General features: G+C 42.8%; 1 protein-coding gene across 1 annotated transcript in view; it reads left to right on the top strand.

The window, feature by feature from the left end:
- The window catches only part of MDN1 (midasin AAA ATPase 1), a 120,703-nt gene that overhangs the window by 4,893 nt on the left and 90,905 nt on the right, over positions 1–24,905 (top strand). The window contains exons 2-20 of the mRNA XM_075597454.1: positions 3,425–3,651; positions 4,504–4,728; positions 4,994–5,101; positions 5,188–5,380; positions 6,630–6,842; positions 7,510–7,641; positions 8,697–8,800; positions 10,511–10,628; positions 11,009–11,193; positions 11,882–11,963; positions 13,171–13,266; positions 13,482–13,594; positions 14,303–14,451; positions 15,362–15,422; positions 15,928–16,136; positions 17,517–17,620; positions 18,753–18,897; positions 19,730–19,826; positions 24,474–24,587. Coding sequence (XP_075453569.1) covers positions 3,425–3,651; positions 4,504–4,728; positions 4,994–5,101; positions 5,188–5,380; positions 6,630–6,842; positions 7,510–7,641; positions 8,697–8,800; positions 10,511–10,628; positions 11,009–11,193; positions 11,882–11,963; positions 13,171–13,266; positions 13,482–13,594; positions 14,303–14,451; positions 15,362–15,422; positions 15,928–16,136; positions 17,517–17,620; positions 18,753–18,897; positions 19,730–19,826; positions 24,474–24,587 — 2,675 coding nt within the window. The remainder of the gene's footprint in view (positions 1–3,424; positions 3,652–4,503; positions 4,729–4,993; positions 5,102–5,187; positions 5,381–6,629; positions 6,843–7,509; positions 7,642–8,696; positions 8,801–10,510; positions 10,629–11,008; positions 11,194–11,881; positions 11,964–13,170; positions 13,267–13,481; positions 13,595–14,302; positions 14,452–15,361; positions 15,423–15,927; positions 16,137–17,516; positions 17,621–18,752; positions 18,898–19,729; positions 19,827–24,473; positions 24,588–24,905) is intronic.

The raw sequence follows: 24,905 nt of genomic DNA, 5'->3' as shown, positions 1-24,905 counted from the left end.
ACTGCCATATCCAGTATCGGCGCTCGGCGTACATACCGGCCTTGGTTTTTAAACATAGCAAAAAACGTTTCTACTCGAATGTTGAGGGCATTTGTTTCAGGAAGACTATATTACTTTGGTATGTTTTGTGCACATGTTTGTAAACGGCTCTTTTAAACAAACCTAGAGCAGAATGTTTTAGTCCAAAACAAAATGGATCCCACAGAGAACAAAAAACGTTTTTTATTTTTTAAATATAATTATGCTAAGAAATCTCAAAGAATTGACAAGAATTCTTGCTTTTGTCCCCGGGACTGACTGATAACTAACTGAATTGGTGTTTTGAAGCAGTTCTTCTATAATTCAAAGTCTGACAATTGTTAAGCATCTTTTAAAACAATTAATTACAAACAGAATATACAGCTCACTAAAGAAATGATGTTGTGTTAAATGGGTGTGCCCAAAATGCCTAGTGTGACGTTGGGTGCAATTGATGAGCTGATATTAATGAATAAACAAAAAGTTGGAAGGCAGGAGCATATTAGTGCCTCCGTCTACCAACCAGAAGCTCACTTTTCAAACGCACTCCTGGGCGGTTAAAACTTAACGTTTAATAATTAGCTTACTAAAATAAATTCTACATACAGAATAGTAATAATATACACACAATGTACTTATACAGGGAGGGGGATGGGGAGGTAGGGTTGGGCTCAAGGTGTATAACGCTATGGCGTATAGCTGAAATGAATCAGAAGAGCTAATTAACACCAAATGTAGCCTATTATTATAGAACATAGGATCTCTGAATAACAACCACTCACACGACTCTAATCACTATATCAACATACTCATCACTAGCCCCTGAAGAATCTCCGTGTAGGAGGGAAACGCGTAGGGCGTTTGGCGTGGTGACGTCATCAGGGAGGGATCAGAGGGAGTCTGGTATCGTTGGTACATTGTATCTTCTGTCTCTGCTACAGACTCGTTTTATTTGCTCTTGTGCCTTGGCACAGCAGTTGACTTTTCACACTGTGGGTAATGTTTGTGTCTGTCTCAGTGCTATTTGGTATATATGTCAGACGGTTCAATGTGATGCACAGTGTACATTTATATCTTTTAAAACAATAGTTGACATACAAATTTCTCTAAAATAAAACTACTGAACAGTTATTCTCTACAAATTCAGAGCAAAACAAACTTTGCAGCTGGTAAATGTCCGAATTATTTAACAGCGTCCGTCTGTGAGGAGGTTTGCAAAGTATTGCTTTGTGTGGTAGTTTCCACCAGCACTTAATGCAACGCCTTTTGCTGCAGAAGTGGCCGGATTATTTATTTTATTTATAAAATGTTTTACCAGGAAGTAATACATTGAGAGTTACCTCTCGTGTTCATGTATGTCCTGGGCACAGAGTTCTGATGACACATACCTGGTTACAAATACATTGTTACATTAAGTGAGCAGGGTTATACATTTATGTAAAAGACATTGCATGCACAGTAAGAGATAATATATATTATAGGCGTATGGAACAGTTACAGACCAGATTAAAATGTGAGACGGCTTTAGTTTTGAAAGAACTTAGACTGGTGGTGGCTGTGAGAGTCTCCGGTAGATTGTTCCAGTTTTGGGGTGCACGGTAAGTGGAGGAGGAGCGGACGGACACTTTGTTGAACCTTGGGGCTGTGAACAGTCTTTTGGAGTCAAATCTCAGATAAGTGCTGAATGTGAAAAACAGAGAAATAGCAGAGCCAACTAAAGACCAGGGTACAATACGGATAATACAAAAATATTACAATGTCCAAGAGTCCTGCTGCTAGAGTCCAAGGAGGTATTCCAACTCCTCCAAAATGTTGTTAATGTGAAAAATGAAAGTCCTCCAGCGCGTGTACTCAGTCCATCAACCCAACCAGGTGTACATGGGGAAAAAAACAAACACAGAAAAGGGAGTATTGGTAAACTGCTATTAACAGGCTTAAATATATTCTGGCCAAGCCACTTATAAAATAATATTGCTTGCAGAAATCCTCATCACTATTCAAAATAGAAGAGTAATATGCACGGACATATGTTGATACACAGGAGATGGTGTGCACCCTTCAGCAGCAACCAGTGGAATACTTAAAAAAGGTAGAAAAACAGGAACATGGCATAATATGTTAAGAACAATATAGAGAAATTAAAATGGATGCACTCACAAACGGCTTATTCACAAAGGCATAAGGGAATAGCTTTCCAGCCTGATGTTGCTCCTCTCGGACCCAGCACACCCATGTCTGTCCCTTCGTTTTAGAATTCTGGGATTTCTTTAGGGTGTTCTTCACAGCTGCTCCTGCGTCTGTGTCGTCTGCAACCCAGTGGCTTTCCTGGCTCTTGCGCCAACTGGTTCTAGCCCTTCGGTGCTGTCCTACCAGGGTATGATTCGTGCAGGGAAACGGAGGTCTGTTAGGGTGACGCCGATTGGTCAGTCTGCCGGTTGGGAGGAGTACGGTGACTGGCTGTGGTCAAAGTTCATCAAACGCGTTTCGCATACCGCTTCTTCAGTGAATCATCACTGAAGCAGTATGCGAAACGCATTTGATGAACTTTGACCACAGCCAGTCACTGTACTCCTCCCAACCGGCAGACTGACCAATCGGCGTCACCCTAACAGACCTCCGTTTCCCTGCACGAATCAGTAGGTAGGTAGGAACAGCACCGAAGGGCTAGAACCAGTTGGCGCAAGAGCCAGGAAAGCCACTGGGTTGCAGACGACACAGACGCAGGAGCACCTCTAAAGAAATCCCAGAAGTCTAAGACGAAGGGACAGACATGAGTGTGCTGGGTCCGAAAGGAGCAACATCAGGCTGGAAAGCTATTCACTTATGCCTTTGTGAATAAGCCGTTTGTAAGTGCATCCATTTTTATTTCTCTCTATTGTTATTAAAATGTTATTATGCCATGTTCCTGTTTTTCTACCTTTTTTAAGAATTCCACTGGTTGCTGCTGAAGGGTGCACACCATCTCCTGTGTATCAACATATGTGCGTGCACATTACTCTTCAATTTTGAATAGTGATGTTGATTTCTGCCAGCAATATTATTTTATAAGTGGCTTGGCCAGAATATATTTGAGCCTGGGTCACTTCCTTTAGGAGCGGTTAATAGCAGTTTACCAATACTCTTTTTTTCTGTGTTTGTTTTTTTCCCCCGTGTACACCTGGTTGGGTTGATGGACTGAGTACACGCGCCGGAGAACTTTTCATTTTCACAAGTGCTGCTTGTTTAGATAGGTGGGTAGCTTGCCCAGAAAGTATTTTGAAGGTGGGTAGCTTGCCCAGAAAGTATTTTGAGGGCAAGACTGGAAAGATGAACTTTACGCCTAGACTCGAGTGCTGCCCAATACTTCTGCAGTTTGCAGTAACTGATTATTCCAAATGGAAAGACATTATTGTCTCTTGTGTTGCAGATATGGAGTCCCCAGGATCGACAAGCTATCCTTACCACTTTAGCCCACTTATTGCTGGACAAGGAATGCACTCTGCTGATTGGTCGTCAGCTTCGACCTTTGCTTCTGGATCTGCTGGAGAGGAATGCAGAATCCATTAAAACTGGGGCCCAGATAAACCATGATCTCCACGAGCGGCTCTGTGTGGCCATGAGCCGATTGGTCAACATCCATCCTGATGTCCTCCCGTGAGTAACCACCCCCTTGGGCTTCGTTGGTTCGATCACTGCAAGCGTGGTGTCTCACGTTTATTCACCCTTTCAGTGCCAAAGTGGCTGGCAAAGCATTGCAGCGCAATGAGTTAAAGGCAAAAGCCCCCTTTCCCAGGTTTTTATAAAGGAGAACAGCCAGAGTGCCAGGCTGACCTATAACAAAATCAAAATGTACTATTCGATGGACAGGTGTTTGAAGTCGCTGGCGTTATGGAACAAGATGGCTGCTGGCAGCCTTGTCCTTTATCTGGAGTAATACAATAGGATTGCTATTTTATTTTTAATCATTCTAAAAAGTAAATCCTTTTTATTTTTCTTTATGTGAAATCACTCAGGTGGTCTCGCTCACAATGTGAAGAGAAAAAAAGAGCATGAGGAAATGATGGGGATTGCACCCGCAAATAGTTCTGTCACAATTAAACTGTTTACAGAAATGTGTAAATAGGGAAAACATCGTCTTTTGTGTCTTTTAAAAAAAAATATATATCTTCACAAAAACAGAAAGTTTAATAGCATACACTGAAACTAAGCTTACCTGCATGTGAGCTTGTACCATAACATTTTTCTGTAATCCGTATGTCGCCAAATATAACGTATCAAAGATTTTCCAAGAGTCCAGTAAATTGTTGCTAAAATATAAATGGCAAATTATTCATACCATTTCAATCTTTTTATCCTAAAAATGAAAGGTGGTACTTTTATCAATAACCAACAGTTATTGTGTAAGATGTGTGAGTGATTAAAGGAAAGACAATGTTGTAGGGAAAGGAGCCTCTTTCACAGAGGTCGGCCTGACTCTGACGGTTTCCTTCCTCCTTCCCCCTGTAGATTTGCGCTGCGGTACTTCAGCGACGCCTCGCCGGTGTTCCACAGACTCTTCCTGGAGAGTTGCGATTCCAGCACTGTCCGATATGGGCGCAGGCGCATGAAACTGCGCGAATTGATGGAGGCGGCCTACAGATTCCTGCAGCAGGACCAGTCCTCCTTCCGAGAGATGTGGGACTGGAGCGTTTGCGTGCCCCTGCTAAGAAGTCATGATTTGTCTGTCCGCTGGTGAGTTGATCCGCTACCAGAAACTGGTGTTTATGCATGCGATGTCCCGGAGATTGTATTCGTTTTTACATATGGCGGGTGCGTGTACTTAGTAAAGCAATAAAGTCCAAACAGATATTTTGAGAATGGAAAAAAAGAAAGTGAAAATATCTCTGTAGAAAGCATATAATGACTGAAGAAAAAGATAGCAGATCGCGCATACAAGCCACAGAGTCTGAGCATGGTGGACGCAGAAGAATGTGACAGAGTTGCGGTTTCGTTTCAGGTACACGGCCCAATGCCTGGCTTCGGTAACCTGTATGACTGATGAGAATAAACACACCTTCCTGAAGAAAATGTTTAGTGGAGACGAGTTAATCCATTTCAAGCTTCAGTAAGTGACATCTCTCTGTATCGTTAAGATGCTCCGGCTCAGGAGAATGGGCGGTGACAGCCAGCTGTGTACTTGTTGTGTTCCAGGCTGATGGATGAGCTGCAGAAGCAGAATATCGAGAAGGGGCTTCTGCTGGCAAACCCCGACAAGTCCATGTGGCACAGGGAGAAGAGCCAGCAATATACACAGGGTCACATTGTGTCGGATGACCTTTGTGGCACGGTTGTGCCAGTGTGTGGAGTCACACTACCTAAGAAACGTTTCAAGGACAAAGTTGAGGTAGGAGAGAGTACTGCACATTACTACTATTGTCTGGTTGCACAAAAAAAGAAGTAATAAATAAAAATAGTGTTACTTTTACATATCCGTGTCTATGTAAGTAGCAACCTATAGTGCAAAATATCTATTAATTGGGCCATTGATTTTAAACGAAAAGGTCTTTCTTCAGTTCACTTCTAACCTTTATGGACCCAAGTACATTATCGTCTAAATATAAGCTCTAGTTACTCCAAGGCTTTCCAGGCCCAATACAGCCGATTGACCAGTTTTTACCAGTGTTTATAAAGCATCCACCCCTGCCCCTCCCCCCCAAAGTATTTGTTTTTGCCTTTGGGAACCTAGTCTGTATTTGATGTGAAAAGGAAAATGACCAAGGTACATACACACACACCCCTAAATGCCGCCTAATATAATAAAGATTCCCAGAGGGATATGTTGGGTTGTTTGTGCAGCAAAGCCTCCGTTCTTTATCTTTCACCCTTCCTCTTGCTCACTGTTTGTCTGTGCGGTGTGCGCCACATTCTGCTTCTCCCAGTGGCTACCTATCTCCGTTCACTGTGCCACTGTAGTCAGAACACCCCCGCCCCCAGGTTGGGGAACACTTCTACAGCAGCAAGCAAAACTAGTTTACAATCAGGACATTGTATTATTTTCAGTCTCTCCAATGCCTTTTTACTTCAGCTTTAAAAGGAAAAACTAAATGGTTTTAACTTGCTGAATGAATATACCTTTGCCAAGTATTAGCTTCAGAGACATAAATAAAGATACCTGTGTTACTTGTCAAAATTCCAAGTGACAAAGGCGCTTCAATATTGCATCCAAGCAACATATTGATATTGCATATTGCATAACACAGGACTAGGATAAGGATATTGAACTGCTATAAGGTAGTAAAGTCCCCAAATGGGCCAAGGTACCCTGAAGGGTAAGGTGTAGGGCTAAAAAAAAAACATCAAATCCTCATTGGGATGGTCCCTGGACTCGCATGTAGCAATCATAAATAGGAAAAGTACTCACTGAAGTGCCTTAGTCCTAATGTCCTGGATGGCGTGCAGCCTGAAGCGAAGAGGTAGACATGAAGAGCAGGATAATTCTGGCGCAGCAACCAAAGAGTGGGTCCCAAACAGAATAGTTAAAATATTATTTTATTAATCCATCTTAAAAAAAGTGGAGGCACTAACCCTCCTACGCGTTTCGTGTTTCCAAAAAACACTTTATCAAGGAGTACTTGTGTTACTTGGCCTTGCAGGAGGGGAATGTGAGCCAGCTCGTGCTGGTGGAGTCCACGTGTAAAAACCTCCACAGCCTGGCTCTGGCAGTCACCTATCAGAATGCTGTGCTCTTGGAAGGACCAATAGGATGCGGCAAAACGGCTTTGGTGGAGCACTTGGCCACGGTCACTGGCCGCCTGCAGCCACCTGATATTCTAAAGGTCCAGCTGGGAGATCAGACGGATAGCAAGGTAACTACAGCTGAGGGGATGGGGAAAAGTGACGATGCTCTAGGCAGGTTCAAGTTATTGAATCCCAAAGTCGGTTCAAATCATAAAGTGATAATTGGTGAAAACCAAACAGACTTTTTTTTTTTTTAGAGTTTCTCAATTATCTATTATTGGCTGGGGGGGACTACATTTTGCATTTGTAAGGGTGTGTCTGTGTGTCTGTGTGTCTGTGTGTCTGTGTGTCTGTGTGTCTGTGTGTCTGTGTGTCTGTGTGTCTGTGTGTCTGTGTGTCTGTGTGTCTGTGTGTCTACATTAAATGTTATCATTAAATATATTCTGTTTCTACTATGGAATAGATAATAAAGTTAAGGGCACTAAAAGGAAGTTGGAAGCATTTTACACGTACATTTCTGGAGGAGAAGGGCAGAGAGACTCCAAGCAGAAAACATGCACGTGTCTGAGTTTCTTCTCTGCTGTGTAGCCAGTATCAAATAACATTGTGTATTTATTAATAATCATAGTGTCCATGTTCTAGAAATATATAATGTATCTGGTGTGTGGCAGCCCCAGCCTTTGTGTATGCACAGAATATATGTAACGATTTGCGTCAGACTTCTTCTTTCTGTGTATTAATATTATGCGTTTCAGGTTGCGGAGTGTTGATCTGTGCAATCCTCCTGTTTTCTAGATGTTGCTGGGCATGTATCGCTGCACTGACATCCCGGGGGAGTTTGTGTGGCAGCCCGGAACCTTGACACAGGCAGTGACTAACGGGCACTGGATTCTGCTGGAGGATATTGATTACGCACCACTGGATGTGGTATGCAGCTCTGTTTTATTGAGGCATTGTAATGTATGTAGGTTCAGAAAGGCGTGCTTTGTCCAAGTTTCTGCTCACGGAAATGGGTTGGCACATAGGGGCTGAAATGCTTGATAATTTTTTTTTTTTAAGGCCCTAAATACCTTGATCTTAGTATAAAATGTAATAAACTAGAACTATTTTACCATTCATATATTTGTCATAATGCAACTGCTGTATTTCCCATGGTGAGGTGGTTACCAGATTGTCTTGTTGGTTACAGCAATCCACTACCAGTATTGCAAACACTTTCCGGGTCGCCTTCACATGTATGTCCCTGCCCCAGTTTTGTGCCATCACGTAAAAGAAGTATAAATGCGTGGGTACAATTTGTTTCCCAACAACAATGTGACTGTTGATTAAAAACAAAATGCTTTGTACATAAAGCAACAAGAATAAAAACAAGTATCTTATTGGTACACATGTCGCGGAGACCTGTAAGGCTTTTTACACGTACAGTCTAATAAAAGGTAATACAACTTGTGACACACAGATGTTTCTCCGGGACCAATACGTCTAGTAGAACTTTGTAACGCTAGTAAAATACATTATATTGTAATGTTGTTCTAGTAATATAGTGAATGGCTCTTTCAGGTATAACTTAATGCCAGTGAGGCCTAAGTCACAATCTGTCTTGTACAGTAAATGGCATTACTCCATCATTTATTTGGAACATAGCTGAGCGTTTGTTTGCAACATAATGTAATGTTGTATAAACCTTTCAGATGGATAATCTAAAAAAAAAAAAAATATCAACACTCTCTGCCATTTTACTCTTTCTAACCAATCCGGAACTGCTCTTGGACATCATGTTGTTCAGGAATCAAGCGTGTAAATGTTAAGGAAGACACACACACCTCCTGATTTTTAAAATGCCTCGGTAGGCCCTGTAATGTTGAATTACCATCTACTTGACGTGTTCCGCCAGCTCTGTAAAGATGCTAATCGCACACAGACCGTGTACGTCTCCCCACACACTGCTCCAACAATCCCATTGTTTGTAACTGTTCCTTTAGATATCCGTGCTAATTCCGGTTTTGGAGAACGGGGAATTGCTTATTCCTGGAAGGGGGGACTGCATAAAAGTGGCTCCTGGATTTCAGCTTTTTGCAACCAGACGGTAAGTGCCAAGAACGGCATGATTGAAAAACAAGTGGTTTAAAAGACCAGCTCTGGGATGATACCTTCCCCTGCTCAGAGGACACTAGGACCGCAAACATTTGACTACGTTAGGAAAAATAGTGCGGCCCCCAGCACTCAAAGAGCAACCAAGCTGATTACACTGATCTGACTGGAAAGCTGTATAAGGAGGCTGATAGCGATTTAACTGTTGTAAAAAAATTGACCCTTGGCTCTTTCTGTATCCTAGCAAGTAGTTGGTAATGAGAGGGAAGTACCATATTTTATTGGGTCTGAACAGGCTTGAAGAAAGGGGTATGTCCCCAAAACGTTGCCTCCCTTGTTGGTTACCTATAGCCCTCTCTTTGGGAGGTTTGAATATACCACTGCTCCCTGTGTTTTTATTCTCAAGGAAATACTTGTGGTGTACTAACCCTGGGTTCCTTGACATAGACTCATTGCATACGCTCCCTTAGTAATTCCCCCACTCATGATTTACCAGTAAGGGATATATGTATTATTTACGTTGTTTATCTCTTCTTGGTAGAGTTGGGTTATTGCTGTGTCGTGAGTTCTGTAAATACATTCTGATTGTGTGGTTGTTCTACAGAGATTGTAACTTGTTTTTACACATCTGTTTCTAAGATCTAACATAAGTACCAACAATGTTGTGTTTTAATGTGTGCTTTTTTGAGTGCTGGGGACGTCCAATTTTCTCTATCTATACATCTTTCTTTGTGGGTCCTTTCTTCCCCTAATACCCTCATATTATTGCTTCTTGAGTGTAATGTTGTAGTGCTGTCTGACCTTCTGTACTTTAAATATTGACCACTTTGCAACCATAGGAGACATTTTTCTAGCTTGTAAAAGTTGATTTGAAATCAGGGTGTTTGGTCTAGGAAGATGAGGATCACTGATAGGTTAAAAGGTGCAATCCCATGAAGCTGGCCCCCCAAAAACTGAATTGGTAAAAAAAAAAAAAAAACTGTTTTCCCCTTCCAAAATTAATCAATCTGTGCTAAAAGCAAACATTTGCTTGTTTTGTTTCACTGGTAATTAATTACAAATTGCATACATTTGCAGTGTTTGCCATTCAAGTGTTTTCTTTATCCTTATTTGCCTCCCCCCCCCCTTGTCATTATCAGAGAGCCGATGAAAATAAAGGGGAGGGGGCTCTGGTTCTACATGTTCATGCTGATCACTCTGACATAAACCAAAAGGGAGCAGCCAGAGGAAATCAAACCCCTCCCAAGTTTAAGTTTAACATGTCCACAAACCAATTAAATCACTATTTAAAAATACTTCTACATGTCAGGTGTTAGTACTTGAGGGCATCCGTAACCCAGATGTAACACCTTCAGCATGTCGCTACCATTAGTACACTTTGTCTCTAGGAGGGATTCCATATGTTTTAAGAAAATACAAACAACCCCTCCCCCCCCCCCCCCCCCGGGTTGAGAAACTGGGCCGGGGTTGAACCGTCCTTATTTTCAGCTCTGGGGACCCCCTCATTCCCAAGATACTTACCTCCGTGGTGGGGGGTGCCGGTTCTTCATGGAAGTTTTAAATCTCACGTGTCCCGCTGACCAATAGAAAGTGGCGACGGGCACACAGCCCTGGCTATAGCTTAAACATTCCATTTCCTTCTATTTCAACTGTGCCACACATTGTGAATGACAATCTTACACCAATGTTGTTCTTGTACCCGCAGGCTGCTGAGTTCTGGTGCTGGTTTTTGGTATCGACCACAAAACAGCCACGCTGCATTACTGGACAAATATTGGAACAAAATACACCTGGATAACATGAGCAGCATGGAACTGAAAGAGGTACGGGTGGAAGGCCATGTCCACATCGGGGCAAAAGACGTTCTGGATTCTACCTACGCGTAGATGGCGGCCTTTTAACTGAATGGAAGGAAATGATTGGTTTCCTTTCTGGAAATATGGGATCATGGCGCTTTTTAAAAACATTGCTGTTCTAACATGTTTTTGGAATGAATATTTAAATTTACTACAAAAATGATAAAACAATATACCACAGACGAGAAGTACACAATAACTGATTATGTCAAATTATGGAAAATATTACCAACTATGGTCATGATATTACATTTAAATATTATATTTTTACCACTATTAAATGCAGAAATAGTGTGTTGTGTAATAAATGCGTGGGTTAATATGTCGCTGAATCCCTTCTTTCACAGGTGCTCCAGAAGCTCTACCCTAGCCTGGACCCTGTAACTGACCGGTTACTAGAAATATACATTCAGCTCACAGGAGACAAGCATCAAATGGTGTCCAACCTTGACTCCGAAAAAGAGGCGTTTACACAGGAACCCAGGGCAGAAGACAGAAGACCTAATTTAGAGGGCCGAGGGTTATCTCTCAGGTACTTCCCAGGGCCACTTTAATACTTACTGATCTTTCCTTTTCATGGTACACTACAGATCCCTCAAACGGGGAATGTGGTTAAGATTGTGTGTTGGAAATTGCTTAACGTGTGCTGTCGCCATTTCGATTTGGGGGGAGGGGGGAGTCTACGTGGGGATTAAAAAATTTCGTTTTGGCAAAATAACAAATTTAGTGTACAAGTGATACTTTGTCTGCTAGAAAAAATGTGACAGTGATTGTTAAGATGTATACAGCGCTGTACTATATTTCTGAGAGGAGCAATTGTGCCTGAATTGATTGATAATAAACCAGGCAATGATTAGATGCTCTCCCAATGTCAGCTGAGGATATTAACATGTTGTATAGTGCTAAAACTATACTTGATTTTTTATTTTATTTTTGTTTTACGGCTCTGGAGTTTGAGTAATAATTGATTCACGATCACGTCAGTTGAGTGACTGTTGGGGTCCTCGGCTGTGTCAACAGCTTCCACTCCAAATTATCTGTATATCCACTGTTTCATTTCTTTACAAGTTCTGGCGCTAAACGGTCCATTTTGTGTATCAACTGTTAACTATAGTTATTGACTGAAGCCGTTTATCATCGTAACTGTCTCCTATACGCTTAATATTTGCATCTGAATGCTATAATTATACAACTGTTTGGTTTTGTTTTTTTCCCCTCAGAGATTTATTGAAATGGTGCAACAGATTTGCACACTGCTTTGATGGCTCCTCCTCCAGCACTGCGCTGGATATATTCCACGAGGTAAGATGTCATGCTCACTTGTGATCAGTTTAACACCTTCCCTGCTATTAGAGACGATGTAGAGCGCTACAGAGCATTGGGTAGAGGTACAGTCCAGGAGGTGAAACCTGCGGCCAGGCAGGGAGCGAACGATTGATGGCCGGCTAGGTCTGCGCTCGTCTGGTGGCGCTGCCACGACATCGCGGAGCTGAGGGTGAACTGTTCATGTGACGCGCGAGCGAGCAGCAGCAGATTCAAGCTTGCTCGGCAAGCGCCGCGCATGCTCAGGCGCATGCTCACGCTGGCCGCGATGAAACACATTGTGGCAATGTGTGAGCAAGCGCGGCGCTTACCTGCTTGCCAAGCAAGCAAATTTGAATCTGCTGCTCGCTCGCGCGTCACATGAACGGTTCGCCCAATGATGGCGAACCAGCTCCGCGATGTCGTGGCAGACGAATCGCCCGGCCGAGCAGCGCACGAGCGCCAGCGCGCCCGCTCCCTGCCGGGTCCACAGCCTTAGGCCGTGCCTATAGTGCCGTCGATGGCGACACGACGGGTGACGTCGCCAGCGGCGAAAGTTATATTTCGCCGGGCGTCGTCGTCGCTTGTTTCCTGCAATTTGATTGGTTTAAGGGCCGTCACTTGACGCGACAGCCCTTGAAAATTTATTTTTTGCCGGCTACCTGTTTTCGCGACGTCGCTTTGTTGCCGTCGCGCACGCGGCGGCATAGCGTTTTGTTTTGGGGCGACGTCGCGCCCCGTCGCCGGCACTATAAGCGCAGGCTTAGGCTTTCCTGCTACTAGTGACTGCCGCAGGCCTGGCAGCCAGGGAAGGGATTAGCTTAATGCATCTCTGTTTCTGGTTCTCCTTTTTAAATTCCTTTCTTACCCCCAATATTTGAGAGAAAGTTAATATGCTCTTTGAAGTATTAATATCTTGCGAACAGCAAGTGATTCGAATTCCAGACATGCGGTCTGTAGCATGTAGTATGTAGTATTTAATAATGATTTTAGTATAGGACTCTGACAGGGAGGCAATGTAATAAACACAGTAAGGGGAGAGGAGAACATCTTGACATTTCGAGTCCAAATGTTGGAAATTTGGTGTACTTGAATAGCACCGATGTATGACAAAACCGGGTAGGAGATAGTGGGACAGACACTTGCAATAAACTGTATAATATTGTAATACACACATTGATCCTGACCCCTGTATTGTTTGGGCCAGGCACTGGATTGCTTCACAGCCATGCTGTCCAAGCCAGGAGTCAGACTGAAGATGGCAGAAGTAATTGGAAGCAAATTGAATATTTCGAAGAAAAAGGTAAACTTGAGATGACCACTGTAAATCTAAAAGTGTGGATTTAAAAAAAAAAATATATATTTTTTTTGGATATAGAAAAGAATGTGAAGTTGGTTCAGATTGCACAACCATAGTTTTATATTCCATGTTTTTTTTGCTCCTCATTGAATGATTGATTTAGATGATGATGCTTTATGTTGAATAATTTTACTTAATGTGCTCCTCTCTCTCTGCAGGCAGAGTTTTACTGTCAGCTTTACAAACCAGACATTGCAGTGAGAGAGCTGGAGGTCACTGTGGGACGAGCACAGTTTCTTCGAAAGCAAACAGAGATCATTAGTGTCAAAAGGTAAACTAATGAATTGGCTGTGTCCAGAAGTGTGGTTATGTCAATGAAGAATACATTAACACTGAACATTTGGAAGAATTACCTGCAATTAGCAGTCATTTCCTAACCTCACATGAAGTCACATTTTTAACTCCTAATGCTGGTACTTTACTATCAGATCACACAGTAGTTTAGACCATTGGTTCCCAAAGACTGCCTGGTGGGCCAGCAAAGTTCCTTCAATAGTTGTTTGTAATCCCTTTATGAATTCCGCCATGGATCCCTTTTCTTTAAGTCAGATTCTCAAGAACCCCCTTCTCCCCACCCCACCCCAACAGGTCAGGTTTTAAAGTGATCCCAGCTTCAGCACAGCCTGAGCCACCTGTGCTGATGCTGGGATATTCTGACCTGTGGGGTTTGGGGGGGGGGGGGGATGACTGGAGTTGTGAACCCCTGGCATGGGTGCATAAAGTGCTTAGCGTTGCAGCGATGTTCCTGGCACATGAATAGACTAGGTAGTTGAAGAGTGTTGGAGAATGGAGATCTGTGTGATGTTTATAAGGAAACGTTGAAAGCACCGTCCTTGGCTAAACTTCAGAGAGCTTCCGTTCCTACTCTAGCCACCAGCACTCTTCTTGCTTGAACAAATGTCCCTGTGCCTCTGTAGGCCATTTCCATTTAAAATAAATAAATGAAACTTATGTTAAGTGTTGTATTTATCTCTTACAGGGAGCGGTTCACCTTTGCAGCCACACGGCCGTCCTCTGTGTTGATTGAGCAGCTTGCGGTGTGTGTTAACAAGGGGGAACCCGTGTTGCTGGTGGGAGAAACTGGGACTGGCAAAACGTCCACTGTCCAATACCTCGCTCACGTGGCAGGTAATTGACGTGCATGGCATGACCAAACAGAACCTGAGCTTGCTGTGAGCAAGAGCTCTGCATGTAATGATTGAATGCAAAATCAAATGAGTACAATGGTTTCAGGGTCGGAAACGTTACGTGGCTGATTTCAGTCACTTTTTATCACGTTCCAAAATGCTGGCTATTTCTGTAGGAAATGTAAGTGTAAATGCACCTTCAATTTACGGGGCATATGTATTAACCCCTGAATTGTGATACTATTGCTATTAGTCTGAGATGTCAAGAAGCAAAGGCCGTTCTGGTTTCTTTTCATCAATCTCCAATAGAGCAAATACAGTAATTGCAATAGTAATTGTTTTCTTTTTCATGTTACCGTATATATTCTTGATAGGAGGGTTGGGAGTACTTGATGAATCTTATGTATGCTGCCTGCCACGGACGCACAAGCATCCTAGTGGTTACCAGATCCATGAAAAAGGCACTCGTGGATTGTATCAGAAGAATTTTATTTATTGTTTTGAAAGGTCAACATTACCTCTCCCTTACACATCACCCCTTACCCCTCTTGTCGCTTGTCCTTCCCTTGTCCCCCCCCCCCCCCATATCTCTTGTCCTTCCCTTCCCCCCGTCTCTTGTCCTCTTCTCCCCCCATGTCTCTTGTCCTTCCCTTCTCTCCCCCCCCACTCCTATGTCGCTTGTCAGCTTTTTCAGAGACCCAGAGGTAGCCGAAACCTCCTCAAAATGTATTTATATTGATCCTTTCTGTACACAACGGACACTGGAATAATTAGGCGTGTAGCGCCCTTTATTTATCACTTATAATATGACTATCCGTCAGTTGTCTGTCTTGTGGAAACATTGTACCCAATAGTACGTTTTGCTTTGCGCCTTCATTCAGTCATGGACGTACGATTTTTCTTATGAACAGGTCATCGTCTGCGTGTTGTAAACATGAATCAGCAAAGTGACACTGCCGACCTCTTGGGAGGGTAAGTTCCATATCTCCAGGAGCCTTTTGCCCTATTTAGGTGCCTGAAACTTCTCCCCCTGTGCCTCAAGTCAAATAGGATTGAAGAGCTTGTCAAATGATAACAAAAGCCTGTATTCTTGGTGTAGACAAAAACCGCTAGGAAATTGTTCATGATGACATTTCCATATAGATTTTGTCTGTTTGGATTGATGTGGTGTGAGCGGTCTCATCCCTTTATGAGTTAGACTTTGTCAATGTCAGGGAAACAAAGACTTTGAACCTACTTTTTATTTTTATAACCATAATATGCACAAGCGTTTTAAGTGTTTGAACACACATCTTCCTATTTCAATTTGTAAATGCTCTGTTTTAGGACGGTCGTTCTGGAGGGTTCTGCAACACACTTGCAATGCAGATCACTCCAATACTGCTGACTTTATTTGTCTGACATGAGCTCACTAGAGCTTGGTCCCCCTACGTACAATTACTGCAGCTTTGTCGTCTTTGTCTCCATCGTGTTTCAGCTACAAACCCGTGGATCATAAACTGATCTGGCTTCCTCTGCGGGAGGGCTTCGAGGAGCTCTTCACTCAAACGTTCTCCAGGAAACAGAACGTCACATTCCTGGGTCACATCCAGACCTGTTACAGACAGAAGCGGTGGCATGACCTCCTGAAGCTCATGCAGCATGTTCTGAAATCTGCTATGAATAAAGTGCGGGCAGAAGACACCAGTAAGTGTGTGTGAGGACCAGGGCATTGTTTGGTTTTTATTTGTGTGTTTAAAAAATAAACACAAATGAATATGTCCAGTACTTGTATGCTTCTTAAGCTGGGCTCTGTTCAACAAGTAGTCGAGATAATAAAGCAGGAGGGGCCAACTCCAGTCCTCAGGGGCGGCCAACAGGGCAGATTAAGGATATCCCTGCTTCAGCACAGGTTGCTCAGTCAGACTGAGCCACTGATTGAGCCAACTGTGCTGAAGCAGGGATATCCTTAAAACCTGCTCTGCTGGTGGCCATAGAGGACGGGAGTTGGCCCCCCTGTAATAAAGCTTCTGTTTTTTTTTTTTTTTTTTTTTTTTTTAGGGTTCAGAGCTTTTCTTCAGATTATTTTTAAACATTGTCACTAGGGCAGATGTATGGAGAAAAGATTGTGGTTAACCTGTGTGTGAGACTCTTTGGCTGTAGAGAATGAGGCTTAATGGTACATTCCTTGTTACTTGGCCTAAAATGTAGATAATTGGGGACGTGGTACCAAAATAAATGTTAGATACCCACAGCCTTGTGTTATCTGGGGCTCCACGTAATGAGGGGTTGTATATTCAAGGCAGGATCTGCAGTAGCTCTAAAAATAAATACACCTGCAGAATGTAATTGAAGTTTTAATACCAACACAATGCTAAATCTTCCCATCTGCAAATTTTTTTATTACGTCGTCTCGGCTGTCAGTTTAGTTGAATTCTGTACTTGAAGCATAATCTAAATTAAATATTTGCCTTGAAGCATATTTGGCATTTTATTTATTTACCATCATAGTAAATTGCTGATTCACCCTTGACATGTAGCTGTAATGGAGCACTTCAAGGATCTAAACTCAAAGCAAAACATTCAAACGTGTATAAGATAATGTAAAGGTAAACATGAAATCCATCATTTGGTTGAGCGTGGCATGTCTTGACCTGTTGCACATTGCATAGTATTTGGCTCTCTGGTGGGATGGTTAGACATTGCATAGTACCAGGCTCTCTGGTGAGATGGTTAGACATTACATAGTACCAGGCTCTCTGGTGGGATGGTTAGACATTGCATAGTACCTGGCTCTCTGGTGGGATGGTTAGACATTGCATAGTACCAGGCTCTCTGGTGGGATGGTTAGACATTGCATAGTACCTGGCTCTCTTGTGGGATGGTTAGACATTGCATAGTACCAGGCTCTCTGGTGGGATGGTTAGACATTGCATAGTACCAGGCTCTCTGGTGGGATGGTTAGACATTGCATAGTACCAGGCTCTCTGGTGGGATGGTTAGACATTGCACCCACAACAAACAATTCGTTAGAAAAATACAAGGAATTAAATAGTTTTTATCTGGAAACCATTGTTTTCTTTTCAGAATTCCTTCTAAAAGAAAAATGGGAGGGTTTATCTCTGCGACTAAATCAAGCTCAGCAGCAAATGCGTATGACTGAGAACGCCCTGCTCTTTGCATTTGTAGAGGTAAGTGTCCCTCTGATGTTAATGTGGCCCCTTTAGTGCAGGAGGGCCCTGCAAGGCATTGCCCGGCAATCTCTCGGGTATATCCAAGGGGAACCCCACCCCCCAATAATATTCTTGAAAACATAATACGTGATATTGAAACGAAGTCTTCAGGAGATCTTTTCATCCAAGCTTGATGTGATGGATTCCTGGTCCTTGCTCCAGAGCGTTTGCTAGAAACATCAGACTTTCTCAAGCTGCCTCAGGTTTTTGTCTGAGCCTGTGAAACATTACATGCATACATACATACATACATTACATACATACATTACATACATACATTACATACATACATTACATACATACATTACATACATACATACATACATACATACATACATACATACATACATTACATACATTACATACATTACATACATTACATACATACATACATACATACATACATACATACATACATACATACATACATACATACAAACAGTGTAAACTAGCTTAATTTTGCAGCCCTGAACTTAAGTTTGCCTCTTGTGCTTGAAGCAGACATGAATTGGGTGTGTACGGCAGGTATAGATTCCATGCATCGCTTGTCCTTACCTCTGTTGCGGTGAAAGCTGAGGCTGGGGCCATGGTGCCGCAGACCATGCACAGGTGTCCGCACGCTGAGTGATCAGATTGCCTTAAGGCAGTGATCGTGTCCATGTGACGTGCGGGCGGAAGCAGGAGGGGGCGCGCGTTGCGCAAGACATCAGTTGAAACTGTTTTCTTGGGGCGACAGGCCGATCACGTGAGCGGTTTGCCCAATGAGGACGAACCAGCTCTGTGACTCCCCTAGGCACGCCCCCCACGGCACGGCGCGTCTCCACTGGCCACAAAACGCACCTGCTTCACGCGGGTCACGGCTGCGCACGCCTCCGGACGTGCGAAGGCACCATGGCCCCAGCCTAATACAGAAATCTCGGGTAGCCCGAGAGGGGCAAGCAGTGCTGGGAGGGCCCCTTCCCCTCCCACTGCAAAAGGATTTAGACAAGTGATCACCGTCAACAACATAAACAATGTTTCAGGTCCAATGATGACCAACCAGCTAAGGGCCTGGGGATTTAGTGCATCTCTGACCATTTTCTGTTCTTAGGGCACATTAGCTCAAGCGGTAAAGAAAGGAGAGTGGATCTTATTGGATGAAATTAACCTGGCTGCAGCAGAAACGCTGGAATGCTTGTGTGGATTACTGGAGGGATCAACCGGCTCTCTGGTTTTACTGGACCGAGGAGATACAGGTACTCTACTAGAATGTGGGTCACTGGCTGTACCCTAAGCTCTTTCTATCATCCACTGTCTTAACAATGCCATATATAGAGACGTAGCGAAACTTAACGTCTTCGGTTGCCGCGGCCGGCGGGGGTGCACTATAGGGCTGGTCGCGGCCCCGAAGGATTAACACTGCAGGGGGGTCACATTGAGAAGCATGGACAACCGGGCCCCACGCAGTGAGATCGTTGCAGACACTGTCTCAGGCGCCGCGGGCCTTTGCTTGTTCGTCCGCAGAGCTGGGGACAGAAAGGGTTGCTATGTCTGCACTGGTTGATCTTGTTGACTCATCCCACGTTCATGAATAAAAAGTAATCTTTTCAGACTTCACTGGATGTAGTGGGTGTTTGGGCAATATAGCGAACTGCTAGCATTCCTATTGCCTTTTTGTGTTTTTCTGTTAAACTTTTTTTCTTTTACTATTGTTGCACATCACATCAATCGGAGAGCTTATTCAGTAGTGCTCTGTTTGAGAAATACTGTTGCAAAAACTATTTCTGCCAGTAATCTTTTAAAAATAGTAATTAGTGCAAATTTCCTTTCAAATAACCCTGGTTTCCTGAACCTTTCTGTAGTTTCTATATTTGAACTGAATATGTCCTGTATTTACAATGATATGTTGCTTGTCATAGTTTTGGTTTGAGTTTAAATGTGCACAGGTTTGTAACATGCATTAAATTCCCTCACAAACACATAGTAGATGGTGGAGGCCTGAATGCTTCCGGAATGTTCTGTCTCTGACACACACTGTTAAAGCCTTCAGGCAGAGGTTCCATTTAACACCATGACTTGTTTGTTCAGAGCCCCTGATGCGTCACCCGGATTTCCGATTGTTTGCCTGCATGAATCCTGCCACGGATGTGGGGAAGAGAAACCTGCCTCCAGGGATAAGAAACAGGTACTAGATTTATTTAGGAATAACAATAAACTTTCTTTGATTTGGAAAATACTAATCCTACAATAGTAGTCGTCTATAGGGGCTGAACAGATTTGATGGAATAAGGTTTATTTTTAATGCAAGAAAATGGAGAGAGCGGGGCCCCTCTCCCCCCAACCCATAGCGGATAATTTTTTAGCGCAACTTTTACTTAACTGTTATTGTAATACGAAAAAAAACATTACAGTGCAATCTGTTTATTACACCCCCATCCCCCCAATACATATAAAAATATACCCCCACCCTCCCAATACATATAAAAATCAGACGTACCTTGTGGATGGTCTCAGGTCAGGCCCAGTGGCTGCAGGGGGGCCGGTGGCTGCGAAGGGGGGGGGGGGGAGAGAGACGTTGCTTCCGGAGGGCCGGTGGCTGCGAAGGGGGTGTTGCTACGGAGAGGGGTGTGGTGGCTGCAGAATGGCTCCGGGGGGGAGGGGTGGGGGGGGGTGGACGGACGAGTATTTAAGCCACGAGATAAGTCGCAAACATTTTTAGATGGACAGAACTCCATATTCCAGCTATCATGGGGGATCACATAGCAGGTCACCAGAATGTCCAAGCCGACTTCTTAAGCAGAAATATGATGGATCCAGGAGAGTGATCTCTAAATCGGGATTTTTTTTTTTTTTTTTAATGCATTGTTCACAAATGGGCCCAACCAGCAATAGACCTCATGGCGTTTGGTATTGTAACCTGTTGCCATTTCTTCTCCAGATCAACAGTAGATGTGCTCGCCAGATAGTGACAGTTCCCATTGGTCTGTCTTTTCACCGATTCCTCCGACTCTGAGTACTAGGTAGAGAATCAAAGCTGAGGGCATAAATTACACAATGATTACCCCAGAGGACTCAAGACGATCTTAGTTCACAGAACTAAAAAATATCAGTGGACTTACCTTGACTGCTTCCCATCTTCCCGGGTCTTACTCGGAGCCCAATCAACCATTCAAACTTACAAATGTTTCACCTTAGAGCTCGGAGACTGAAAGGGAGATCCTCAGACAAGGATTTTCTGCACAAGTATCACACACTGATCAAGACTAGAAAGCCAGTAACATCCAAAATCTATTTGATACCATCTTAGATTTCCTTCAGGGGGGCTTCAATAAGGGTCTCTCACTCATCTCTTAAGGTCCAAGTGACAGCACTCAGCATTTCCTTTCCAGATCAGATTGAAAACCAAAAATATATTTGGCAATTCTTAAGAGCAACTGGGGAAAAATATGACCAAGGATCATAGATCCAGTCCCTCCATGGGATTTAGATCTAGTGCTTCAGGCACTACAGACGACCCTTTCAAACTTCTCCATTCAATACATGGAAAGTTGTATATTTCATGTCAAGAACATCAGTCAGAAGAGTAAGCGAACTGGAAGTACTATCCTCTGGCGCCCCCAACACCCCCCCTCCCTTTTTTTTTTGTTTTGTTTTTTTTGTTGCATTTTTCATAAGGATAAAGTTGTCTTGAGAACACTACCACATTTTCAATCAAAAGTAAATGTAATCCTTTAACACGAACCAGGAAATGGTGGTGCCTTCCTTCTGTCCTTAGCCCAAAAAATCAGAAGGAAGAATGTCTGCACACAAGTTGTACGAGTCCTGAAGGCCTATATCTCCAGAACTGAATCCTTTAGAAAATCTAGAAGTTTTTCTTTTCAGGGCAACAAAAGGGAAAAACAGCATCCAAGACAGCAGAAAATATTTCTTTAGGTCCTTAAAGATTGAGGCAGTTATCTTTGTTCCAATAATCATTTATTCTTCAGAGACATGAAGCATATTACAGGCATATATGTTCTGGTTCAGAGTGGAGAACTAATCAGCATGATGGTATTTCCTAGTTCTGATCTTTCTATATCCAAACATAACTTTTGTACTGTTACTTATAACCAGCTATTCGGGCACATAAAAGCTCTTTCTCACGATCAACCAGATTATACGTGGCAAATTAATATTAATACAGTAAGAAAACATATATTTTCATCTTTAACTGTTCTCTTACACATCCATGGTAGAACAATGTTTCCAAATATTTTTCTCTCCAGAAGTCCTTGAGATGTCTACTCATAATATCAATCTCTGTTCTGACAAACTTCTTATTCCAGACTGATTTAACTGTTCTTTGTATCTATAGTGTTAAACGATGTTCATAATCTCTAAGGCCTATCTTTATTATCCTACCAATATTCCTTCTTTCTAAATAAGCTTTTGTCAAATTGATTTGACTAACACTTTTCACATTCCAAACTTATGAGCTCTGCTACGTAGAATTTCTACCCAATTTACAACATCCTAATTATAATTACCTGTTTTACATTGATAAAACAGGTACTAATAAAACAAAATGGATTACTGAATCACGAGTCCTTTTTCTACTATGGCCATAGCCAGATTGATACGAAACCTCATTATACATGCTTATAAACCATATGGGAACGCACTGGGCCGGATTAAGAACATGGCATTTGCCCGGAGCACCAACCGAAAAGGGGGGCCGTGGGCTCTGACTCCAGGGCCATCTTTAAATGTCGAGCCCATACATATGGGATCCCGCTCCCTCATCCCATTTCAAGTCCTGCATGTGCCAAGTCAATTTTAAAGGACATTAAAATCAGCAAGGGACATTGACGAGGGGGCTCAGCCACGTGAGACATCGACATCGCAGGACCTGTCCGCCGCCGCTTTCCATCAATGTCCCACGTGGCCAAGCACCCTCGTCAATGTCCCTTGCTGCCGCTGCTCAGACGAGCCATCTTTACATGTCCCTCGACGTTGACTAGTTATGCGCAGGACTCTGACATTTAAAGATGGCGCTAGGGTTGGAATGCAGCAAAAAGTCAAATATGTAGCACTTTCCTTTTTGCCGCCTACTCTTTTAGCGTCCTGATGTCACATGACAATGGTACCTAAGGATGTGACACATTGTCATGGCAACGTGATCTGATGCTGAAAGAGGGACGACACATTTCTAGCCTGCCCCGGGTGCGGTATTGTCTTGGTCCAACTCTGGGAACGCACCCCCAATGTCTTTGGAGGCTCGCCCTACCAGAGCAATGGCAACTTCCTTTGCTATGAAACAGCAGGCACCCGCAGAGCAAATCTGCAAAGCAGCATCTTGGTCTTCCCTAAATACATTCTCAAAACACTACCAGCTAAATGTTTCCACATCAGCAGAAGCAGCCTTTGGAAGAAAAGTTCTACAGGTAGCAGTGTCACTCTAAGTTGCCCAACCCAGTATTTTCTATGGGGTACTGCTTTGGGACATTCATGTCATGCGTGGACCTAGAGGGACGAGAGAGAGACATTTAATTTTACTCCCTGATTAATTTATTTTCTCCTAGTCCATCTATGACAGCACATGCCTAGTTCCCATCTCTATCTTTTCTTGCGCACATTTGCACAGTAGATTTTCTTTGTCCTTGATCATATTATCCCTAGTTTTCTTTGGTTGCATAGTTCAGCTCGGCTAGAGGTTCAACTGACCTGAGACAGGCATAGGAGGGGCTTAAGGCCGCAAACAGGTCAGAAATCCTACCTTCAGGTGGGTGAAGCCTATTCCCGCATTACCAAAGTAATTGGTGTGTACATTTTATTTCTTTAACGAAATGGGAAGGGGAACCACATTAATTTGGGCTCTGGGTTCCCGAGATACTTACTGGTGGAGTTACTTGTATCACATCTGAGTTTATACACGGGTTTTAAATGGCTGTCCACTAGGACGCCACAGTGGATGATGTAGGCGGGGATAGTGCTTTAATCGTTTTTGTATTTTGTTTTTTTGCTAAAAGTTATTTTTGGAAAATATTTTTAAATAGATTTAATTTGCAATAGAAAACATTTCTTCAGATATGAAGTTATTTTGAGTGCAACTTGGGAATCACACTAATGTTCATCAGTCAGGAATGCACTTACAACTACCAGTTATTTTGTATATTTTCTCATGTTCTTAGGTTTTCAGATTTACTGTAGGTCTGAAAGACAACTTTAAAGGAATGTTTTATTAAATATTTGCCCTCCAAAGCAGGGGCCATTTATATAAATTGTCGACAAATGTAAAAAAATAAAAATGTATATAGGTTTTCTTCTTGGATGACTCAATCAGCCATTTTGGATTTGTGATGTCATTGGTTACTAGTTCAGACAAGCTGAAATGCATACCTAATAATTTTTCCTCAAATGGCACAATGCTGTTCTTTGCCTCTGTGTTGTGCAATGGAGGGAAGAACATGTTTGTACTTCAAGAAAACTACAATGATCTCATAGGAGTTCCCACGCTTCACCTTCTAGTGACATGAAGTCACAAATCAAAGATGGTCGCCTCTGACTCCCAGAATAAGGCTGTCTCTTCTGTGTATTTCCACTAACAATTTTTGAAATTTTGAGGTAATATGTATTGGCCTTAAACTAATGTACTAAACATTGATACAGAAGTTTGGGTTTGTGACTCCAAAATCTGTTCCTTGGTGGGACTTTAGCCTCCTCCTTTCTAAAAACATGACTGCTGCTCCAGCGTTAGAGGCTGAAAACGTTGGTGCACATTTTCTGGATAAATCTTAATCCGAGGCATAAGTGCTTTATTCTGTAAATTTACGTTGGTTTGTTTGCATCCAAGGTTTACAGAGCTTTATGTGGAAGAACTGGAGAACGAGAGCGATTTACAGATTCTCATCGTGGATTACTTGAGAGGTCTCAATGTGAACAAGACCATAGTCCAAGGAATAATCAGGTAACGGGCTGGCCTTGTTGTAATTCGACCGGTTAATCCCGGTAGTGGTAGTTATAGCTTCTCTTCAGAGTGGTGTCTTCTCTTGTGAGCTTAAGATGACCCAAGCTCTTTGTACGGCAATGTTGAGTGGATTGTGTTTTATCAGCGCATCTATACCAAGTCAGAGTACCTTTAGAGCCCTACTTTATTTCCTTTAAGCATGAAATGATGCATTATGGGTTGCCTTCAAAGTTTGAAAATACCAATATATACGGGTTTCAGGTCCAAATTCCCACCCACCCCCTTGGGTTGATAATGAAATGATAAATCCTACCACAA

The sequence above is a fragment of the Ascaphus truei genome, chromosome 4 (assembly GCF_040206685.1).
Source record: "Ascaphus truei isolate aAscTru1 chromosome 4, aAscTru1.hap1, whole genome shotgun sequence".
Classification (NCBI taxonomy): Eukaryota; Metazoa; Chordata; class Amphibia; order Anura; family Ascaphidae; genus Ascaphus; species Ascaphus truei.
Note: the sequence above shows the minus strand (reverse complement) of the source record. Positions and strands in the feature narration are given on the sequence as shown.